The 20,121-nt window shown below is 39.9% G+C and overlaps 1 protein-coding gene across 3 annotated transcripts in view; it reads right to left on the minus strand.

The window, feature by feature from the left end:
* Positions 1 to 20,121, minus strand: part of SKAP1 (src kinase associated phosphoprotein 1) — a 520,763-nt gene that overhangs the window by 113,574 nt on the left and 387,068 nt on the right. For all 3 annotated transcript variants that reach the window (XM_070766916.1, XM_070766917.1, XM_070766918.1), the window contains 2 exons: positions 16,239 to 16,302; positions 10,145 to 10,375 (listed from right to left, as the gene is read on the minus strand). In XM_070766916.1, coding sequence (XP_070623017.1) covers positions 10,145 to 10,375; positions 16,239 to 16,302 — 295 coding nt within the window. The remainder of the gene's footprint in view (positions 1 to 10,144; positions 10,376 to 16,238; positions 16,303 to 20,121) is intronic.

Consider the following 20,121-nt stretch of genomic DNA (forward strand, 5'->3'; position numbering starts at 1 on the left):
CAACCACAACAACACAAGAGCACACAACAGATTTCAACTTAATATTAACCGCTCCAAACTTGACTGTAAAAAATATGACTTCAGTAACCGAGTTGTCGAAGCATGGAACTCATTACCGGACTCCATAGTGTCATCCCCAAACCCCCAACACTTTACCCTTAGATTATCTACAGTTGACCTATCCAGATTCCTAAGAGGTCAGTAAGGGGTGAGTACAAGTGCACTAGAGTGCCTTCCGTCCCCTGTCCTATTGCTCTCCTATATTTCCTACTCCTTTCTTCTATTCCTATATCTCTTCTTCTATTCTTTCATTGATATGTTCTATTACTATATCTTCTTTTCTATTATTTCTTAGATATATTTTACTATGAGTATCTCCTCTATAACCTTCATCATGTATTTTACTATGTGAATATAGATATATACCCACTAAAACCCTCATTGTGTATTGGACAAAATAAATAAATAAAAATAAAATAAATAAATTCTGGGGGCATGAAAGGGGCAGGGAGACTCCGGAGAGCATCCCCATGCCATTTTTGGCCGGAAGAGTGCTTCTGAGGGGGCCAGAGACATCAAAAATAGGCCACACCTTTTGGCAGCCAAAGAAAGAACTCAAAGGTTTGCCAAGGGTTTCAGTCCACCGCTGCTCCTGCGGAGGGAGGGAACCAAAGTAATTTTATCATGTGATGCTTCATGGAGGTAGTTTTGCTCAAACCAGGAGTGGGGTCCACCTGACACAAGTGTCTTTTGACTGTTTCTTCAAAGATCAAGGGGGGGATCTTTGCTGGCTCAGAAGGTCAATTTTCTCTGGCAATTTGAGTTTGGGAAGTGAATCTCACTCCTTTCTGAAAACCTGCACAACATGGGATTCCTTGAACACCCGCCCCCCTTTCTGCCACTCTCCTCATAGGAGTTGGTTAAATGTGAGGTGGGGGGGGTGAGTGTTTGAGGAATCCCATGTTGCGCAGATCCACAGAGAGGAGTGAGGATCGTCTGATTCCTGGCTGATTCTCATTTGGAGTCTGAAATCTCTCCCAAATTCAAATTGCCTTACCATTGCGAGTCCCTGGAGAGGGGTGGTATATAAATCCAGTGAATGAATGAATGAATGAATGAATGAACGAACGAATGAATAACAATTGCTGGAGAAAATTGAGGTCCTAGCTAGCAAAGATACCCCCTTGATCTGTGAAGAAACAGTCAGGAGATGTTTGTGTCAGCTGAACCCCGCCTCTAGTTTCAGCAAAGCATCACACGGTGTCAATGAAGGATAGTTATTTGCACTGGGACATCCAGAAGTGAGCCCAGCCCCGCTACCCATGGTGACTCCTTCTGCAGGTGATTTTTTTTTTGACAGACCGGATCTCCCACCACTAAAATTTTCTTTGTGGAATTTAGCTGCCACACATAGATATAAGTGCTGGTGGTGGCCGGTGAGACTGCTTACCCCTGAAGGAGGATGTCTGTCTCTACCCTTGGAGAGAGAGGCAGAAAGAGCATCCAAGTGGCAGGGAGGGATGGGGAGATAGGGAAGGCAGTGGAGTGGAATGGGATGGGATGGAACAGCAACAGGAATAGGATGGAGTGGGAATGGAAATGGGAATAGGATGAAATTATTATTTATTATTATTATTATTATTATTATTATTATTATTATTATTATTATTATTATTTTATTAGATTTGTATGCTGCCCCTTTCCGAAGACTTGAATGGAATGGAAATATAAGAGAATGGAATGGGATGGGATGGAATAGCAGTAGCAAGTAGGATGCTTGGCTGCATAGCTAGAGGTATAACAAGCAGGAAAAGGGAGATTGTGATCCCCTTATATAGAGCACTGGTGAGACCACATTTGGAATTCTGTGTTCAGTTTTGGAGACCTCACCTACAAAAAGATATTGACAAAATTGAATGGGTCCAAAGACAGGCTACAAGATTGGTGGAAGGTCTTAAGCATAAAACGTATCAGGAAAGACTTAATGGACTCAATCTGTATAGTCTGGAGGAGAGAAGGGAAATGGGGGACATGTCAAAGGGTTAAATAAGGTTCAGGAGGGAAGTGTTTTAATAGGAAAGTGAACACAAGAACAAGGGGACACAATCTCAAGTTAGTTGGAGGAAAGATCAAAGGCAACGTGAGAAAATATTATTTCACTGAAAGAGTAGTAGATCCTTGGAACAAACTTCCAGCAGACGTGGTTGGTAAATCCACAGTAACTGAATTTAAACATGCCTGGGATAAACATATATCCATCCTAAGATAAAATACAGGAAATAGTATAAGGGCAGACTAGATGGACCATGAGGTCTTTTTCTGCCGTCAGTCTTCTATGTTTTTAATAGCAATAGGATGGAGTGGGAAAGGGAATGGAATGAAATTCAATGAGGTATCCCAGGGCACTGCCAGGATTGATATGGAGATAGCTAGCTAGCTAGCTAGCTAGCTAGCTAGCTAGATAGACAGACAGACAGACAGACAGACAGACAGACAGACAGACAGACAGACAGACAGACAGACAGACAGACAGACAGAGAGAGAGCCTTGTTGATTGTAAGCTCCTTGGAGCTGAGAAGAATTGCTACAAAACTGAAATGGACCACCATCCTGAAGTGGAGCACTAAACAACTTAAAAAACGATCTAGTAAGAAGAAAAGCCAACAAAAGAGCGACATGTAAACAAAAGCAAATAAAACAATGGATTGCTAAATTGGCCATACCCACCCAGCCAGTCCGTCCCCAAACAGTCTGGCGGACTGTGAATTGGCCCCCTATTTAAAAAGTTTGAGGACCCCTGGAGTAAATGAAGTAATTTGATTGTGAAATAAAGACGGATGTGAAATGTTGCTATATAGAGTGTTATCCTCCACATACATATATAGCTGTTGTAAAAGTCCATGCATGTGCTTGACAATAAGATGGTTGATTGTTCTACACAATGCTATTCTTGAACATATGTCAGCATTTATTAATTCTATGATACACTTGCTAGGAAGGTAGGTTTACAGGCATTGAATTATTAAATAATTGTTTCATGTTTCAGTTAGATTGCTGACCTCAAAAATTATAGATCCTGTTAAAAAAAAAAAGCAGGAGAAGAAGTGTCTTTGTTTTTATTTATCAAACCTCACTGAGATCATTCCTGAATTTAAAAGAGCTAGTACTTCCATAGAATGCACAGAAATGTTCAAATAAGGATCCTAACTAAGGAAGTAAATAAATAAACCATTGATTAGTCATTTTTATCTTATAAGAATGAACCAAGAATAAGGTAAGAATAGAAAATCATCTATACAATAATTGTTCTATTTACAAAGGTGGTTCATGACTTAAAGACTCAAATACAGGATGGAAGTAACTCATTTCTTTTCCAGAATGTTTCTTCTGAAGTTTGCATCAGATGGTAAACTAATACCTTGGAAAAAAAAGTGTTTTTTTCTATATTGCATTCATTAAAAAAGACTCTGGCAAAGACACTGTAAAGTGCCTAGCCCATCTTTTAACATGATTTGATATTTAGATATCACTGTACAAAATTGGAAAATTCTAACCCATGAGGTGTAGAATATCCAAAGGGCAAAGCTCCATTGTTCTTCTCTATTAATTATCTTTTGCACTGGGATCAGAGAAATAATTATCCCTGAAAGATTTTCTAAGGCTTTTTCTATCTTGTCTTGATGCTGATAGCACTTAGAATACCTCTTTTCCTTTCTTCTTAGAATCTCTCTTTCGAGGTTCAATTACTGCAATGCTCTCTACATGGGGCTACCTCTGAAAAGTGTTCGGAAATTTCAGATCATTCAGAACGCAGCTGCGAGAGCCATCCTGGGGCTTCCAAGATTCGCCCACGTTTCTTCAACACTCCGTGGCTTGCATTGGCTGCCGATCAGTTTCCGGTCACAATTCAAAGTGTTGGTCATGACCTTTAAAGCCCTACATGGCAATGTACCAGAGTACCTCCGGAACCGCCTGCTACCGCACGAATCCCAGCGACCGATAAGGTCCCACAGAGTTGGCCTTCTCCGGGTCCCGTCGACTAAACAATGTTGTTTGGCGGGCCCCAGGGGAAGAGCCTTCTCTGTGGCGGCCCCGGCCCTCTGGAACCAACTCCCCCCGGAGATTAGAACTGCCCCCACCCTCCCTGTCTTTCGTAAACTACTCAAGACTCATTTATACCGCCAGGCATGGGGGAGTTGAGATAGCTCTTCCCCCTAGGCCATTACAACTTATGCATGGTATGTTTGGTTTTATAATAGGGGTTTTTAGTTGTTTTTTATTATTGGATTGTACATGTTGTGTTTATTATTGTTGTTAGCCGCCCCAAGTCTGCGGAGAGGGGCGGCATACAAATCCAATTAATAATAATAATAATAATAATAATAATAATAATTATTATTATTATTATTATTATTATAGTTATGGCCTTGGGGAGAGGGAGAAAAACCACTGAGAAACATGAGACATTGAAAATGAGCTAGATGAAGGAGCTAGATAATCAATTTTTCATGGATCAGTATTCAGGAAAGCATGATTCTTCTCCATCTCCCCATTCTCTGGTATTCAACTTAGAGATGCAATACTCTTGTGAACTTTGTGGCAGTGACTCTGCATCATGTCTGAAGGATTGGGAATGACAGAAAGGAATCCTGCCAAGGCCTGAAAGCTAGTCCCTGGATCTCAGAAATGAGGTTGCCAGATTCTTTATCTTTATCTAATTGCTATTTTTGCCCAGAATATTTGTCTGAGGAGGCCATAGAGTTTGCCAATGTGTGGCTGGGGTTTTTCTTGTTAAGTATGCGCAGTGATTTGTATACCAGATACTTTAGACTTTGCACAGAGTTTGAAGGTACAAGAAATCTGTATCCATTACAACCTAGCCAAAAATATATATTTTTTCATGTGGTTGCTGTCTTTCTTATTTTCTTTTATTTCAATAAATATACAGTATTTACAAAGAAAATTATAACCCCCAGGGAGCTTCAAAACAGACTTTCCACAGTGATCCTGGAGTCCTCCTTTAGGAAAAGCAGAGGTATTTCATAAATAAAGAACATGTCCAACCTTATTTGTGATTGTCTGGCAAGTGTAAGAAAATATATAAGCGTGTAGCGAAAGGTAAATTCTTTCTATATGCAGAATGAAACTGCTATGCAGTTTATTCTGCATCAAGACATTAAGAAATCCCAATCAGACCGGTGGAACAAATTTGCCGTTCTTTATGTGTGCTGGGCAAAAATGATGATTTAGTATGGATTACTAATCCTATTGTCTCCTTCTTTTTAACAGTGAGAAAAGTGAATGAACATTCCCATGAATGTGATTGTGTGCTGATTAGCATGGATGAACCTATCATTATGATTTCACCTTCTACCCTAATGAGTAATCAGGGAATTGATGAAGTGGTTTTAATGACATGGAATATTTTCCTTAATGACTTAGAAATCTCTCTCTCTTGCGTTTGAAATGTAACAGCAATCAGAAGTAGCAGAAGGGGCAGAGGAATGAGGTTTCGAGGCAGAAGAGGCAAAAAAACTCTGCTTGCAGCTCCAATACGTTACCTCTTTATTCAATCAATAGTTTTGTTGCCTAATTTAGCAATCCATTATTTCAAATAATTCCTGCTCGTGAGAGAACACGCAGAGGTCTGGTTAGATTCGTTTATTAGGAATCCACAGCTTGAAACAAAGAAAACATTTTGTAGCAACATGTAACAACACATGGCTCGGATTTCCCTTTTTTTAAAGGGCTCAGATTTTGGGAGGCGGGGCTTTGACAGCCGATTGTACTTTCCCGCTTGTTGCTTAACCAATTACTGTGTCCTCTTCGCCGACGATGTAAAACTCTTCAACACCACCGATAACACAACTACTCTCCAAAAAGACCTTGACGCTGTTTCTGAGTGGTCTAACACATGGCAACTCCAAATCTCAACTAGCAAATGCTCTGTCCTACACATTGGGAAGAAGAATCTGAACTCCAAATACGAACTGAATAATCAAATTATCACAGATAATCCCCACTCGGTTAAAGACCTTGGTATACTAATAACAAAAGATTTAAGTGCCAAAGCCCACTGCAACAATATAGCCAAGAAGGCTTCCAGAGTTGTAAACCTAATCCTACGTAACTTCTGCTCTGGCAATCTCACACTACTTACCAGAGCTTACAAAACTTTTGCCAGACCCATCCTCGAATACAGCTCATCTGTTTGGAACCCATATCGCATCTCAGACATCAACACCCTTGAAAACACTCGAAACAGAATACCCTACGAGACTCAACTTTCAATCCTGGGCCTAGAAAGTTTAGAACTAAGACGCCTTAAATAAGATCTAAGTATTGCCCACAAGATCATATGCTGCAACGTCCTGCCTGTCAGCGACTACTTCAGCTTCAACCACAACAACACAAGAGCACATAACAGATTTAAACTTAATATTAAGCGCTCCAAACTTTACTGTAAAAAATATGACTTCAGTAACCAAGTTGTCGAAGCGTGGAACTCATTACAGGACTCCATAGTGTCATCCCCAAACCCCCAACACTTTACCCTTAGATTATCTACAGTTGACCTATCCAGATTCCTAAGAGGTCAGTAAGGGGCGAGTACAAGTGCACTAGAGTGCCTTCCGTCCCCTGTCCTATCGCCCTCTTATATCTCCTATACTTTTCTTCTATTCCTATATCTCTTCTTCTATTCTTGCATTGATATGTTTTATTCCTATATCTTCTCTTCTATTCTTTCTTAGATATATTTTATTATGAGTATATCCTCTATAACCTTCATTATGTATTTTACTATGTGTATACCCACTAAAACCCTCATAAATAAATAAAATACTGGTTGAACCCAATCTACTTTTCTATCTATTCTTGTGTTAGTTGAATTGAATGTTGTTTTGTATGGCTGTACATAGCATGGATTTGGATAGCCACCACTGATTGGATAGTCTAGCGGTGGATGAAATAAACCTATATCTCCTATAACTTTCTTCTATTCTTATATCTCTTTTTCTATTCTTTCATTGATATGTTCTATTACTATATCTTCTTTTCTATTCTTTCTTAGATATATTTTACTATGAGTATCTCCTCTATAACCTTCATCATGTATTTTACTATGTGTATATAGATATATACCCACTAAAACCCTCATTGTGTATTGGATAAAATAAATAAATAAATAAATAAATAAACTATCTATAAATTGGTAATTTGAATAATGATTGACCCCTCCTGTAACCATGGATACAGAACACCATGTAAAAACAAAAAATTGTAAAGACAACTTTCTCCCTTTTAAGAAAATTAACTCCTGACTTTTTTTTACTGCCTTGGCTTCTGCACTGCCTTTGCTTATAAAGACATTACTCATTTGTACAGATATATCTGTGTCTATGTGTTGCTTACCCCAAGAGTTCCATTTATTTTTTGGGCCCACCAGATATTGATACAAATAAACTTCGCGGAATTCAGTACATCATGAATCTCAGCTTTCAAAATCCCTAATCTGAAACCTTTTTTTTGTTTGTTTACAATCAGTTTTCAACTGATATTGAATGTGTGTGAGGACAAACAGTCTTTCCAGAGGCCTTCCCAAATAACAGCTAAACCTGCAATACAGTGGTACCTCTACCTAAGAACGCCTCTACTTACGAACTTTTCTAGATAAGAACTGTAACCGGAAAAGGCAGGGAGAAGCCTCCATGGGGCCTCTCTAGGAATCTCCAGTGAGGAAACAGGGCTGGAAAAGGCGGAGAGAAGTCTCTGTGGGGCCTCTCTAGGCATCTCCTGTGAGGAAATAGGGCCGGAAAAGGCGAGGAGAAGCCTCCGTGGGGCCTCTCTAGGAATCTCCTGTGAGGAAACAGGGCCGGAAAAGGCGGGGAGAAGCCTCCGTGGGGCCTCTCTAGGAATCTCCTGTGAGGAAACAGGGCTAGAAAAGGCAGGGAGAAGCCTGCATGGGGCCTCTCTAGGAATCTCCTGGGAGGAAACAGGGCCTCCACTCTCCCTGTGGTTTCCCCAATCGCACGCATTATTTGCTTTTACATTGATTCCTATGGGAAAAATTGCTTCTTCTACCAAACTTTTCTACTTAAGAACCTGGTCATGGAATGAATTAAGTTTGTAAGTAGAGGTACCACTGTATAATATTTTGGGGCCATATGAACCCCATCCTTCCAATCGCATGATACCAAACACTGGGAATTTAAGAACATGACCTATCCTTGTAATACTGTAAAACTTTTTTTAATATCCTTGAACATGCTCTTTCAGCCCAGAAATTTACACTAACATTGAGCAGCCCTCTCTCAAAAGAGGAGGGAGAATAAGACATCACCTATTTCCTGTCTACAATGCAGTCCTTTCAGCAATTTCAAGGAGATTCAACCCCTATTTGCACTCCCATAGGTGTGACCCTGAGGGCTAAGTGACTTCAAGAGCTCTCAGAGTGCTAACAACCAGATTACTGCAAATAAATGTAATCCTTCCAACCACCTCCCCCTATTCTGTCAAAACTAATCTTTCTGTCACCCATATCATCCTGCCAGAACCAATGAAGCTTCTTGATGAGAAGCAAAACATCTTCTTAAAGAACAAAACAAAACAAACAGTACAGTTGCCTTTTGAAAAAGCACCTTTGAGACATAGCAAAAGTACATAATGGGTTTTGAAAGACAATAGGGATTTGCTGCCCTGATGGGAAAGCATTGGAGACTTTTCAGTGTAATTGTTTATATTTGTAAGCCCTTACATTTTTGCATTGAAAAGCATTTACTCAATTTACCTAAGGTATATTTATGCAAAGCAATAGATAAACATTCATAGATATAACTGCAGAAATACATGAAGTGGAGGAGAGGGAACATTTTAACAATTTACTTTTTGTTTTAATAAATAGAGGAAGGGATGCTTGTTTTTGGAAGGAATTGAGTGGAAGGTGATTGGGATAAGATACTCAGTTTTTGGCTCCCCCCCCAATCCCAAAATCTTCAACCTTACATTATCTACAATAGACCTCTACCCTTTTCTAAGAGGTCTGTAAGGAGTGTACGTAAGTGCACCTTTGTGCCTACCGTTCCTGTCCTAATGTCTTTTTATCTTTTCTATCTCTACTTCATACCTATATTATGTTAAATATACCAAAATACAATACTATATTTGTATGACAAACAAACAAACAAACAAATAAATAAAAATAAAGTTTTTGGCTGAAATTCTCTGTGCTCAGCTATTTCTGTAAGACAGGCACCAATTGGCTGACAGCTCTTTACTTTAGACATGCCAATATAGACTTGTTCATAGCTCTTGATACTTGATCTGCAAATAGTCAAAACAAATTTAGATGTATTTTACAAATGGGAGATCGGAAATTTGTTTCATAGAATCCTCCTGATTATATTTCTGTTTTCATGCTGTATACTGAAAATAACATAAAACAGAAAGGATCAATGAGTGCAGAAGAATAGCCTACACCAAAATTAAACTTGTTGGCAAGTACTAATTCTCAGCGTATAGCTTAGGCGTATTACGCCCAGAATTTTTAGAAAAGTCTGTCATATATAAAATGAAGATCAGAGAAAATAATCCGGTGACATATGTCATTCTGTTGTTTCAAATAATCTAATTATTTTTCTAGCCAATTGAGATAATTCATACATATTTTTAATCTAACTTTTTTTACTGACTTTTAATTGCAAATAGATCTAAGCATGGTGGTTTGAATAAATTATTTTGGATAAAACATTTCATTGACAAAAGAATTATATGGGTTCTATAAAATATAAGTAAGTATTCTCCAAAGTACTGCCCTTATCAGGGGTGGTTTCTGACTTACCTCAATGCCAGTTTGCTTCCTGCTACACCACGTAGAGGCGCACATATGCGCACTGCTAAAAACCCAGCTTCTGCATATGTACAGAAGAAAAAAGCAGCTTCTGCACATGTGCAGAAGCAAAAACCAAGATGGCTGGGCCTATGGCACCGCCGAGAGAGCTTGTGGGGGCGGGTCCACCTGGCCATTGCCGCCAGTTCAGTGAGCAGAGGGAAATTTCCACTACCAGTTCTGTAAAATTGGTCCAAACCGACAGGCCCTTATATGTTAAAACTGAAACTTCCAGTATTCCTAAGTTGAATGGCTCACCTGGAAGAATTTCATAAATGCCCTCTTTGCTCTGCACCATGTTCTTCTCGTTGTCCAGGTCCAAAGAGGAATTCTGATTAAATGTTACACTTGGAGTATCAAACCCCTCTATGTCATCGTAGGCCTCTTCTTTATCAGTACTATGGTAGTCTTTTTCTTCCTCTTCTTCTGCTTCCTCTTCTTCCTCCTCCTCCTCTTCTTCTTCATAGGGGATAATGGAGGAGTTCATGTCTGAAAGGTAAAAAATAGAAGAAAAAAGTAACCTAGGTACAGAGGGACGGAGGGACGGAGAGAGAGAGGGAGGGAGGGAGGGAGGGAGGGAGGGAGAGAGAGACCTAAGAATCTACATTGTACATGGCATATTCAATAACATTACTACTTGCTTGCTAAAAATAAGGTTAGCAATGCTCCTCTGGAATTTCATCAGGTGGACAAATCCATGCACAATCATAAAGAAAAACAAAAGGATGCAACTTTCACACACACACACACACACACACACACCATACAGATAAAAACAAATGTTCTGAAAGGAAGTAACTTAACTCTAACAGCCTAGTAGACCACATTCTGCTGAGATCCTTATTCCCATTACAGTATTGCAAATTCATGAAGACACATAAAACTTTTAAACGTGTAATAAAACAACCTCTGCTATGCATATAGTACATATACCACACAATCAGTGGTGTGCTGCAGCTGATTTGTTCTGGTTCATGAAATTGTTATATTTTCTGAATTTTGCAACCCAGTTGAAAGCATTCAGCCATGAAGCTCAGTGCATTGATTAGCTGTTTGGCAGTTTCTGATGTGGCATGGTGGCAGAGCTACTTGTTATAAATTTATTAACATAGCATGAAATGTTAACATGCCAACTCCTATTGTATTTATGCATCTGTGGGTTGAAACTAAAACTAACTGTGCAATTCAGTGCAAGGGAATCCCATAACAGATAAGAGGGTCTTAAATATTAATGCAGATACACCTTGAATCTGTAATTTTCACAGGCAGGTATTATTTTCACTGTTCAGGTGGATATTATTCAGAGTAGCTATAAACATAACTAACAACCTATAAATGAAATTTTGGTCCCTTCATCAATGAATTTAGAGTGAAAAGTGTAGAAACATAGAAACATAGAAACATAGAAACATAGAAGTCTGACGGCAGAAAAAGACCTCATGGCCCATCGAGTCTGCCCTTATACTATTTTCTGTATTTTATCTTAGGATGGATATATGTTTATCCCAGGCATGTTTAAATTCAGTTACTGTGGATTTATCTACCACGTCTGCTGGAAGTTTGTTCCAAGGATCTACTACTCTTTCAGTAAAATAATATTTTCTCATGTTGCTCTTGATCTTTCCCCCAACTAACTTCAGAGTGTAGAGTAATAACAAAAACAGCAAAGCAATAATAAATATTATTTTCTATCGTAGCACCTTAAATAGCATTCAAAATATGTGAATGTATCCTGACCAGCAGAGGATGCTTTGAGAGCATGCACTGTTCATAACTCTGAAAATGTCTTCACCAAAGTGGAAATGTGATTTTAGGTTATGATTAATCCATCCCACACACTAAGTTTCATTATTACCAGGTTGGTTTATATGCCTAAAGTGTATACAGAAAGTTGGAAGGAATAAAACCTGAAGAAAGTACAAAGTAAAATAAAACAAAAACAAGACAGGATATGATGATGTCATATTTTGGATTTTGTGTAGATTTGTCTCAATACAAATGACAAGATCATAGATCTGGAATTTTTAATCAGTCTAAAAAACCCAACTAAATGCATATCTGTGAATATTGAATTGGATTAAGGCTCGTATACACTTCCTTTAAACAAGGGAAAATGTGGGAGAAATATCTTTTATCATCATCATCATCATCATCATCATCATCATCATCATCATCATTTATTAGATTTGTATGCCGCCTTTCTCCGAAAACTCAGGGTGGCTCAGAGAATAAATAGGCCATTATCCCTATCTTGAACATTAAACTATGATCAAAATGTGCTAAGAGAATGCTAGCTTGTTATAATGATTTGGATATGAGCAGGGGTTGGCTTCTTCCCGGACAGGGGCTTCTGCCCAGACGGGGGGAACGCAGTGGAATAGCGAAAATGGAGCTCCACCCCAGAGCACCCAATTTGCACTGAAAGATGTTGAAAGAAAATGCAGGGCATCCTGTATAAGCCACACACACAGTGTGGTAGTAAAAATTTTGTTAGCCCTTCACTGAATATGAGGGTTACTTTTAGAATCTCATTGGTTTTCTACCATAGCTATCCTTGTCTATGTTTTAAAAAGCCTCTTCTTCTTAGTTATGCATTCTTTAAATTCTCTCTCTATTTCTTCAGCAAATCCTAAATTTTCCTAAGTTCATTTTCTTTTGTAGCTTCCGCACATCACCTGATTTTCTTTTCTTTTAAGTACAGTAATACCTCATGATACGAACTTAATTGGTGCAAGGAGGAGGTTCGTATGACGAAAGGTTTGTAAGACGAAACATTGTTTCCCATAGGAAACAATGTAAAGTCAATTAATCCGTGCAACCAAAAAACCCCCTGCAAAAAAACGGCTTTCAGCGACTGCTGGGAAGCCGCGCGACTGTTTTAAAAGGTCGCAGCCGGCCTGGGGGGCTTCCCAGCACCCCCCGAACCCGGGTTTGGGGGGTGCTGGGAAGCCCCCCAGTCCGGCTGCAACCTTTTAAAACAGCCGCGCCGCTTCCCAGCTGTCTCCTGAAGCCGAACGCCAAAGCCAAACTTCCGCATTCAGCTTCGGGAGACAGCTGGGAAGCCGTGCGGCTGTTTTAAAAGGTGACAGCCGGGCTGGGGGGCTTCCCAGCAACCTCCCGAACCGAACCCGTGGTTCAGAAAAATTTTGCCTCTTCTTACGAACTTTGTTCGAGTTACGAACCGGCGTTCGGGAGGCTTCTGGGAAGCCCCGCCGCCCGGCTGTCACCTTTTAAAACATCCGCGTGGCTTCCCAGCAGTCTCCGAACGCCGGTTCGTAACTCAAAAAAAGTTCGTAAGAAGAGGCAAAATTTTTCTGAACCCCGGGTTCGTATCACAAGTTGTTCGTAAGACGAGGGGTTCGTATCTTGAGGTACCACTGTATGTTTATTGGGCAGGTACCATCATATTGAGGCCATTAACAACCTGCTGCCAGTTCAATAACTACAAAATAATAAAAAAATAATAACTAGCGTGCATAAGTGCACTAGCGTTCCTCCCGTCCCCTGTCCTATTGTCTCTCCTATATCTCATATATCATATCTACTATTCTTCTATTCTAATCCTCTTATACTACTCTCATAATATCCTTCTATTATCTTATTGATATATTCTATTCCTAAATTTTCACTTCTATTCTGTCTCTAATATATTTTACTTAAGTATAACCTCTATAACCTTCATTGTGTATTGTTGTGTATTGGACAAAATAAATATAAATAAATAAATAAATAAATGAATAAATATTGTCATTTAATTGTAATGGAAGGTTCAAATTATATCGTATTTTTCAAAGTATAGTATAAGACGCAACTTAGTTTTGGGGGAGGAAAATAGTGTGTTTGGGGGACCCAAATTCTGCCTACCAGATATTCATCAGACTAGTGTCCAGAGTCTGGTCGGCTTCAGCACATTAGTTTGCTGATTTTGAGCATGTACGCATGGTTTTTATCCCATGGTTGGGGATAAAAAACAGCATCTAAAGCACAGCTGATTGTCAGAGATTAGAAGCATGAGAAAAGCAAACAAAACACGGAAGATCGCTTCACTCATTCATGTCTCATTAGGGCTGAAAAAAAAAGTTTCGAAAAAGCTACATTCAGAATATAAGATGTACCCAAATTTTCAGGGGAGTGGCATCTTATACACTGAAATATACGGTATCCTCATGTGCACTGCAAGAATAAAGAATGCAGTTTATGGATTGCAACTGTAGTATCATCCGACCATGTATAATTGACAGATTGGATTTTATTGTGGTTTTTAATTGTTATTTATTTTTTTTACTAGAATTTTTAATTGTATATATATTGAATGTTTTTATTTGTTCTGGTCTCTGATCTAAGACTGTAATAAATTGATTCAATTGAGTAAGAAACATCAGTAAGATGCTCTATGCTTCTGAGACTAATTTAACAGCTGAAAATGGAAATGATTTAGAAGCTCTAAGTACAGTGAAAAATGTGGTAAGATTAAATATAAAAAGACTACACTAATGACTATACTAATAATAATTACAGTAACCATCCTTAAATAAACAGATAGTGAGTAGCTTCTGCCTTTTAAGATCAAGCTATCAACAATAAATGAAGTACCGTGTTTCCCCGAAAATAAGACACTGTCTTATATTAATTTTTGCTCCAAAAGTTGTGCTACGTCTTATTTTCGGGGGGTGCCTTATATTTATCAAATAAGACAAATCCACAGGCAGAAAAGCTGATACCCCCAAAGAAAGTGTACCGTACGGTACACTGATTATGGTACAGTACTGTCAGTATGGCACCCACACACAAAAACGACGGCACTTATATGGTACAACAGTATACTCCCGCTATTGCAGCTTCCGGCCACCAGAGGAACTATAGTCTACGCACTGTAGTGGAGACTATAATGGACGGTACAAAGCAATGGAAGGGGCCAGCAGGGGATGCCACATTATTACGGTACCGCTATGAACAGCTTTGAATGGTACCGTATGTTTTTCCACTGTACCGTATGTAAACTTGACTGCGCCTTATTTTCAGGGGGTGCCTTATATTAGCAAATTCTGCAAAACCTCTGACATGCCTTACTTTTGGGGTATGTCTTATTTTTGGGGAAACAGGGTAGCAGTCAAGACATATACCACAGATTACACTTGATAGGGTAATTATTAGGGTATAATTAGGGTAATTAGAGTAAGAACTTGGAATGGGTGCCTTATTGGATGACCTGAATAGGCGAGGTTAGGGACAGATCCTAGAGAAGAACTATCCATGTGGTTTCTAAGAATAAAGCTCCAAGATGGAAACATACAAAGTTTGCATAACATATTGATCTGTTGCAATAGGTCAAATTTTTCCTGGACAAACTTAAGGAAAAAGAGAGAAGGAACGTAGCTCTTTTAGGCACCACGTGGTAACTAGGATGTAACTGAGATAATGCAGAAATCAATTTAAAAAGAATATTTATAAAGAGATGGAATTGGGAAAAGCTCAGACTTATATCCATGAATTAAAAACATATCCATCATATTCTTTTAAAATTTATTTATTAGATTTGTATGCCGCCCCTCTCCGCAGACTCGGGGCGGCTAACAACAGTAAAAAGACAATATAAACAAATCTAATATTAAAAGTAATTAAAAAAACCCCAATTTAAGGAACCAATCATACATACAGACATACGATGCATAAATTTTATAAGCCATGGGGGGAAGGGATATATCTCAATTCCCCCATGCCTGACGACAGAGGTGGGTTTTAAGAAGCTTACGAAAGGCAAGGAGGGTGGGGGCAACTCTGATATCTGGGGGGAGTTGGTTTTAGAGGCTCGGGGCCGCCACAGAGAAGGCTCTTCCCCTGGGTCCCGCCAAATGATATTGTTTAGTCAACGGGACCCGGAGAAGGCCAACTCTGTGGGACCTAACTGGTCACTGGGATTCGTGCGGCAGAAGACGGTCCTGGAGATATTCTGGTCCGATGCCATATATCCTTTCCATTGACCCACTTTGTTGTAGAAGGTGACAATAGATATATTCAAAAGACTTTTCAAAACAGCAAAGGAAATTGTTTTCGACATCTGCATTGGTTGATAAATATGTAATCGATTCATTGATTAATTCTTACAATTAAAGTATGGGTTTGATCCAGGGGTGGGTTGCTACTGGTTTGTCCCAGAATGGGTGAATTGGCAGCAGTGGTGACAGGAGGCTCTGCCCACCTGCCCAGATGTCTCTGTGCATGTGCAGAAGTTTCTGCATATGCACAGAAGCGCCCAGTGTGCTCAAGTATATGCGCGCTCCCAATAGTGAACCGTCAGTGACGGAATTTGAAACTCACTGCTGGTTCGATCCTTCCTAAGGGACTCACTCACCTTTCAGCAGAAATGTGATATGATCCACCCAGTCTATAGCTTCTGCAGGATTAGCAGCTGTGAACTGCAAAAGAAATAAAAAAAAATCAGAATGCCAAATATATATATAACTACTGTAGTTTTCAGAGTATAAGACGCACTGGAATATAAGACGCACTTTAGTTTTGGGGGAGGAAAATAGGGAAAAGAATCTGCCTACCAGGAATTCATCTAGCAAGCGTCCTTAGTCTGGTCAGCTTCAGCACATTATTTTATCCCCTGGTTAAGGGCTTAAAAAAAATTATTCTGAGAGAGTAACAATGAAAGAGCTTGTAAGCCGGTAAAAGCTAGGAACATAGTTAGCACCTGGTTAGGGCTGGACAGAAAGTTACTCAGAGCAAGTTATGGTAATGAAAAAAAAAATCTGCAAAGACTTAGGACTTGGAAAACATTCTTTGCAGAGAGAAACGATGAAAGAGCCTGCAAAGTAAGAGCTGGGAAGATCGTTAGCAGCAAGTTAGGGGTGGAAAAAACCCTACATTCAGAGTATAAGACACGTCTAATTTATCAGCCTCTTTTAGGGAGGAAAAAGGCGTGTCTTATACACCGAAAAAAAGTAATTCTTGATTTATGACCATAATGGAGCCCAACATTTCTGTGTCTAAATGAAACATTTGTTTGGTGAATTTTGCCCTATTTTATGACTTTTTTTGCTATAGTTGTTAAGTGGGTCACTGCAGTTAGTAAAATGGCTGCTAAGTGAATTGTGTATCCGCATTGACTCTGCTTGTTAGAAGGTTGCAAAAGGTGATTATATGACTGCAGGTTACTGCAACTGTAATAATAATAATAATAATAATAATAATAATAATAATAATAATAATAATTAATAATAATAATAATAATAATATAATTATAATACTATAATACTATATAATACTATAATAATAATAAATAATAATAATTATTATTAATAATCTGACCCTTCTGGAATCAACTCACCCCGAAGATTAGGACTGCCCCCACCCTCCTTGCCTTTCGCAAACTCCTAAAAACCCACCTTTGTCACCAGGCATGGGGAAATTGATTCCCCTGAGCCGTTTCCGCTTTATGTATGTTTTATATGATTGTTTTTTATATGAAGGGTTTTAAATTGTTTTTAACTATTGGATTTGTATTGTTCTGTTTTTGTGAGCTGCTCCGAGTCTCCAGAGAGGGGCGGCATACAAATCTAATAAATAAATAAATTAAATAAATTAAATAAACAAAAAATATCATTCGGCATGGAGGCAGGAGAATGGTAGGAGCACTCAAATGCAACGATATGGTTTGGCACAAAAGGCAAGAATACAGGAAAAGAGGCTGAGCTTCCCTTTCAGGATACGGTGCTCTCCAACCGTATCCTGGGGAGGGTAGAATCTGTGGAGATTGAGGAAAGGCTGCCCCTACGCATATGTGGCACATATCCAAAGACCAGCTGGTTGCATGCGTGGTTGAGCTGGGTTGTGGCAATGGCTGGCCTGCCTACAGAACAGGCTCTCTGTGCCACTTGTGGCACATGTGCCATAGATTCGCTATCACGGCTCTGGAGGAATTATTTTACTTTACTAATGAGGCAGAGGATATTTTGCTTCACTATCACCTTGGTGAGATCATCCAAGGGCATGGGGTGAGGTATCATCAGTATGCGGATGATACCCAGTTATACATCTCCACCCCATGTCCAGTCAACGAAGCAGTGGAAGTGATGTGCCGGTGCCTGGAGGCTGTTGGGATCTGGATGGGTGTCAACAGACTTAAACTCAACCCAGATAAGACGGAGTGGCTGTGGGTTCTGCCTCCCAAGGACAATTCCATTTGTCCATCCATAACCGTGGGGGGGGGGAAGAAAATTATTGACCCCCTCAGAGAGGGTCCACATCTTGGGCATCCTCCTCGATCCACAGCTCACATTAGAGAAACATCTTTCAGCTGTGGCGAGGGGGGCATTTGCCCAGGTTCGCCTGGTGCACCAGTTGCGGCCCTATCTGAACCGGGACTCACTGCTCACAGTCACTCATGCCCTCATCACCTTGTGGTTCAACTACTGTAATGCTCTCTACATGGGGCTACCTTTGAAGAATGTTTGGAAACTTCAGATCGTGCAGAATGCAGCTGCGAGAGCAATCATGGGCTTCCCAAGGTATGCCCATGTTACACCAACAGTCCGCAGTCTGCATTGATTGCCGATCAATTTCCGGTCAGAATTCAAAGTTTTGGTTATGACCTATAAAGCCCTTCATGGGACCACCTTCTGCCGCATGAATCCCAGCGACCAGTTAGGTCCCACAGAGTTGGCCTTCTCCGGGTCCCATCGACTAAGCAATGTTGTTTGGCGGGACCCAGGAGAAGAGCCTTCTCTGTGGCGGCCCCGACCCTCTGGAACCAGCTCCCCCCAGATATCAGAGTTGCCCCCACTCTCCTTGCCTTTCGCAAGCTCCTTAAAACCCACCTCTGTCATCAAGCATGGGGGAATTGAAATTTCCCTTTTCCCTAGGCTTATAGAATTTATACATGGTATGCTTGTATGTATGAGTGGTTCTTTAAATTGGGGTGTTTAGATTGTTTTAATATTAGATTTGTTTACATTGTCTTTTTATATTGTTGTTAGCCGCCCCGAGTCTTCTGAGAGGGGCGGCATACAAATCTAATAAATACAAATACAGATACAAATTTGCTCAAGATCACTGAAGGAAAAATGCAGAGATGAACACTGAACAAAGAGCTAGAAGAATAGCTAACAGACTAACCAGTGGGAAACGATATGGGAATGAGAAGCAGCAACCTATTAAGAGCCAAAGAACAAGGTCTGGTTCACTTAAGATATTTCGAAAAGCCTCGAATCTCAATTAATTTTACTGGGTGGGATTTTCACATGTTGATTGGGTTGTATCAACTTCAATTGAGCATAAATTAATTCATATCAGCTCCAAAGCAGCAATTCCACATAGTTAAAATATAAGTGTGGGATATACATTAGTAGAAAGAAAGAGGTATATCCCATTCCCTTAACAAAAAAGTGTAGGACCTGCATGTCGTGCACAGGAGAATAGGACTCATGCTGAGAGCTAGAATTTCCCAGAACAAGAACACTGGTTATGTCAACAACTATCAGACAGCACCAAGCCTGAGGAATGCAAAGCAAGGCATTTGTTGAATCATGGGGAAGGCAGGCAATAGAATCGTTGGATTTAAATGGATGTAAAAAAGGATATTTCACACTGGCAGAGGGCAATCAACTTTTTAAAACAGCTTCTTAAGTAAGAGTAGAAATAGTAGTTGATTATTCTTGATTGTTCTTATAACTATGTCAAATGAAATAATTCCAGAATAAAAACACAGCAATGAAACATATATGTGGTAAACGTAAAGAATTATAATGAGTTTTTATTGTGCCATGCTAAATTATGTGGCAAACGTTTTAAGCTTTATGTAACAAAATATTCTTTAAGTCAGGATATTGGCGAACTTGTTGTGATTCAGCCTGAGGCTCCTCAGGGAACGGCTGGAACTCTGCCGGCTCCATGCTCAGAGGGGGAGGACGAGGAACAGGAGGAGGAGGAGGACCAGGCAGACGGGGAAGAGGAAGGTCAGGACGAGGAGAAGGGAGAACAGCCTGAGACCCCCGGGGGGGGAGCTCTCCCCAGCGAGTAGCCTGGAGTCATTAGATGAGAACACACAAGCCATCATAGATATGAGGCAGAGAAGGGCAGCACAACGAAGGGGACAATTAGCCAGGTATTTCCATCCCTAATAGGCAACAGCTGGGTTTGGGTGTGGTTCTCCTCAGAAAGGTTGAAAAGGCAGGCCCGCCCTTCCTGTATTGTGGAGAGTTATCTTTTGGGAGTCCTGTGACCTTGCTTCG

Source organism: Erythrolamprus reginae, chromosome Z (genome assembly GCF_031021105.1).
Source record: "Erythrolamprus reginae isolate rEryReg1 chromosome Z, rEryReg1.hap1, whole genome shotgun sequence".
Lineage (NCBI taxonomy): Eukaryota > Metazoa > Chordata > Lepidosauria > Squamata > Dipsadidae > Erythrolamprus > Erythrolamprus reginae.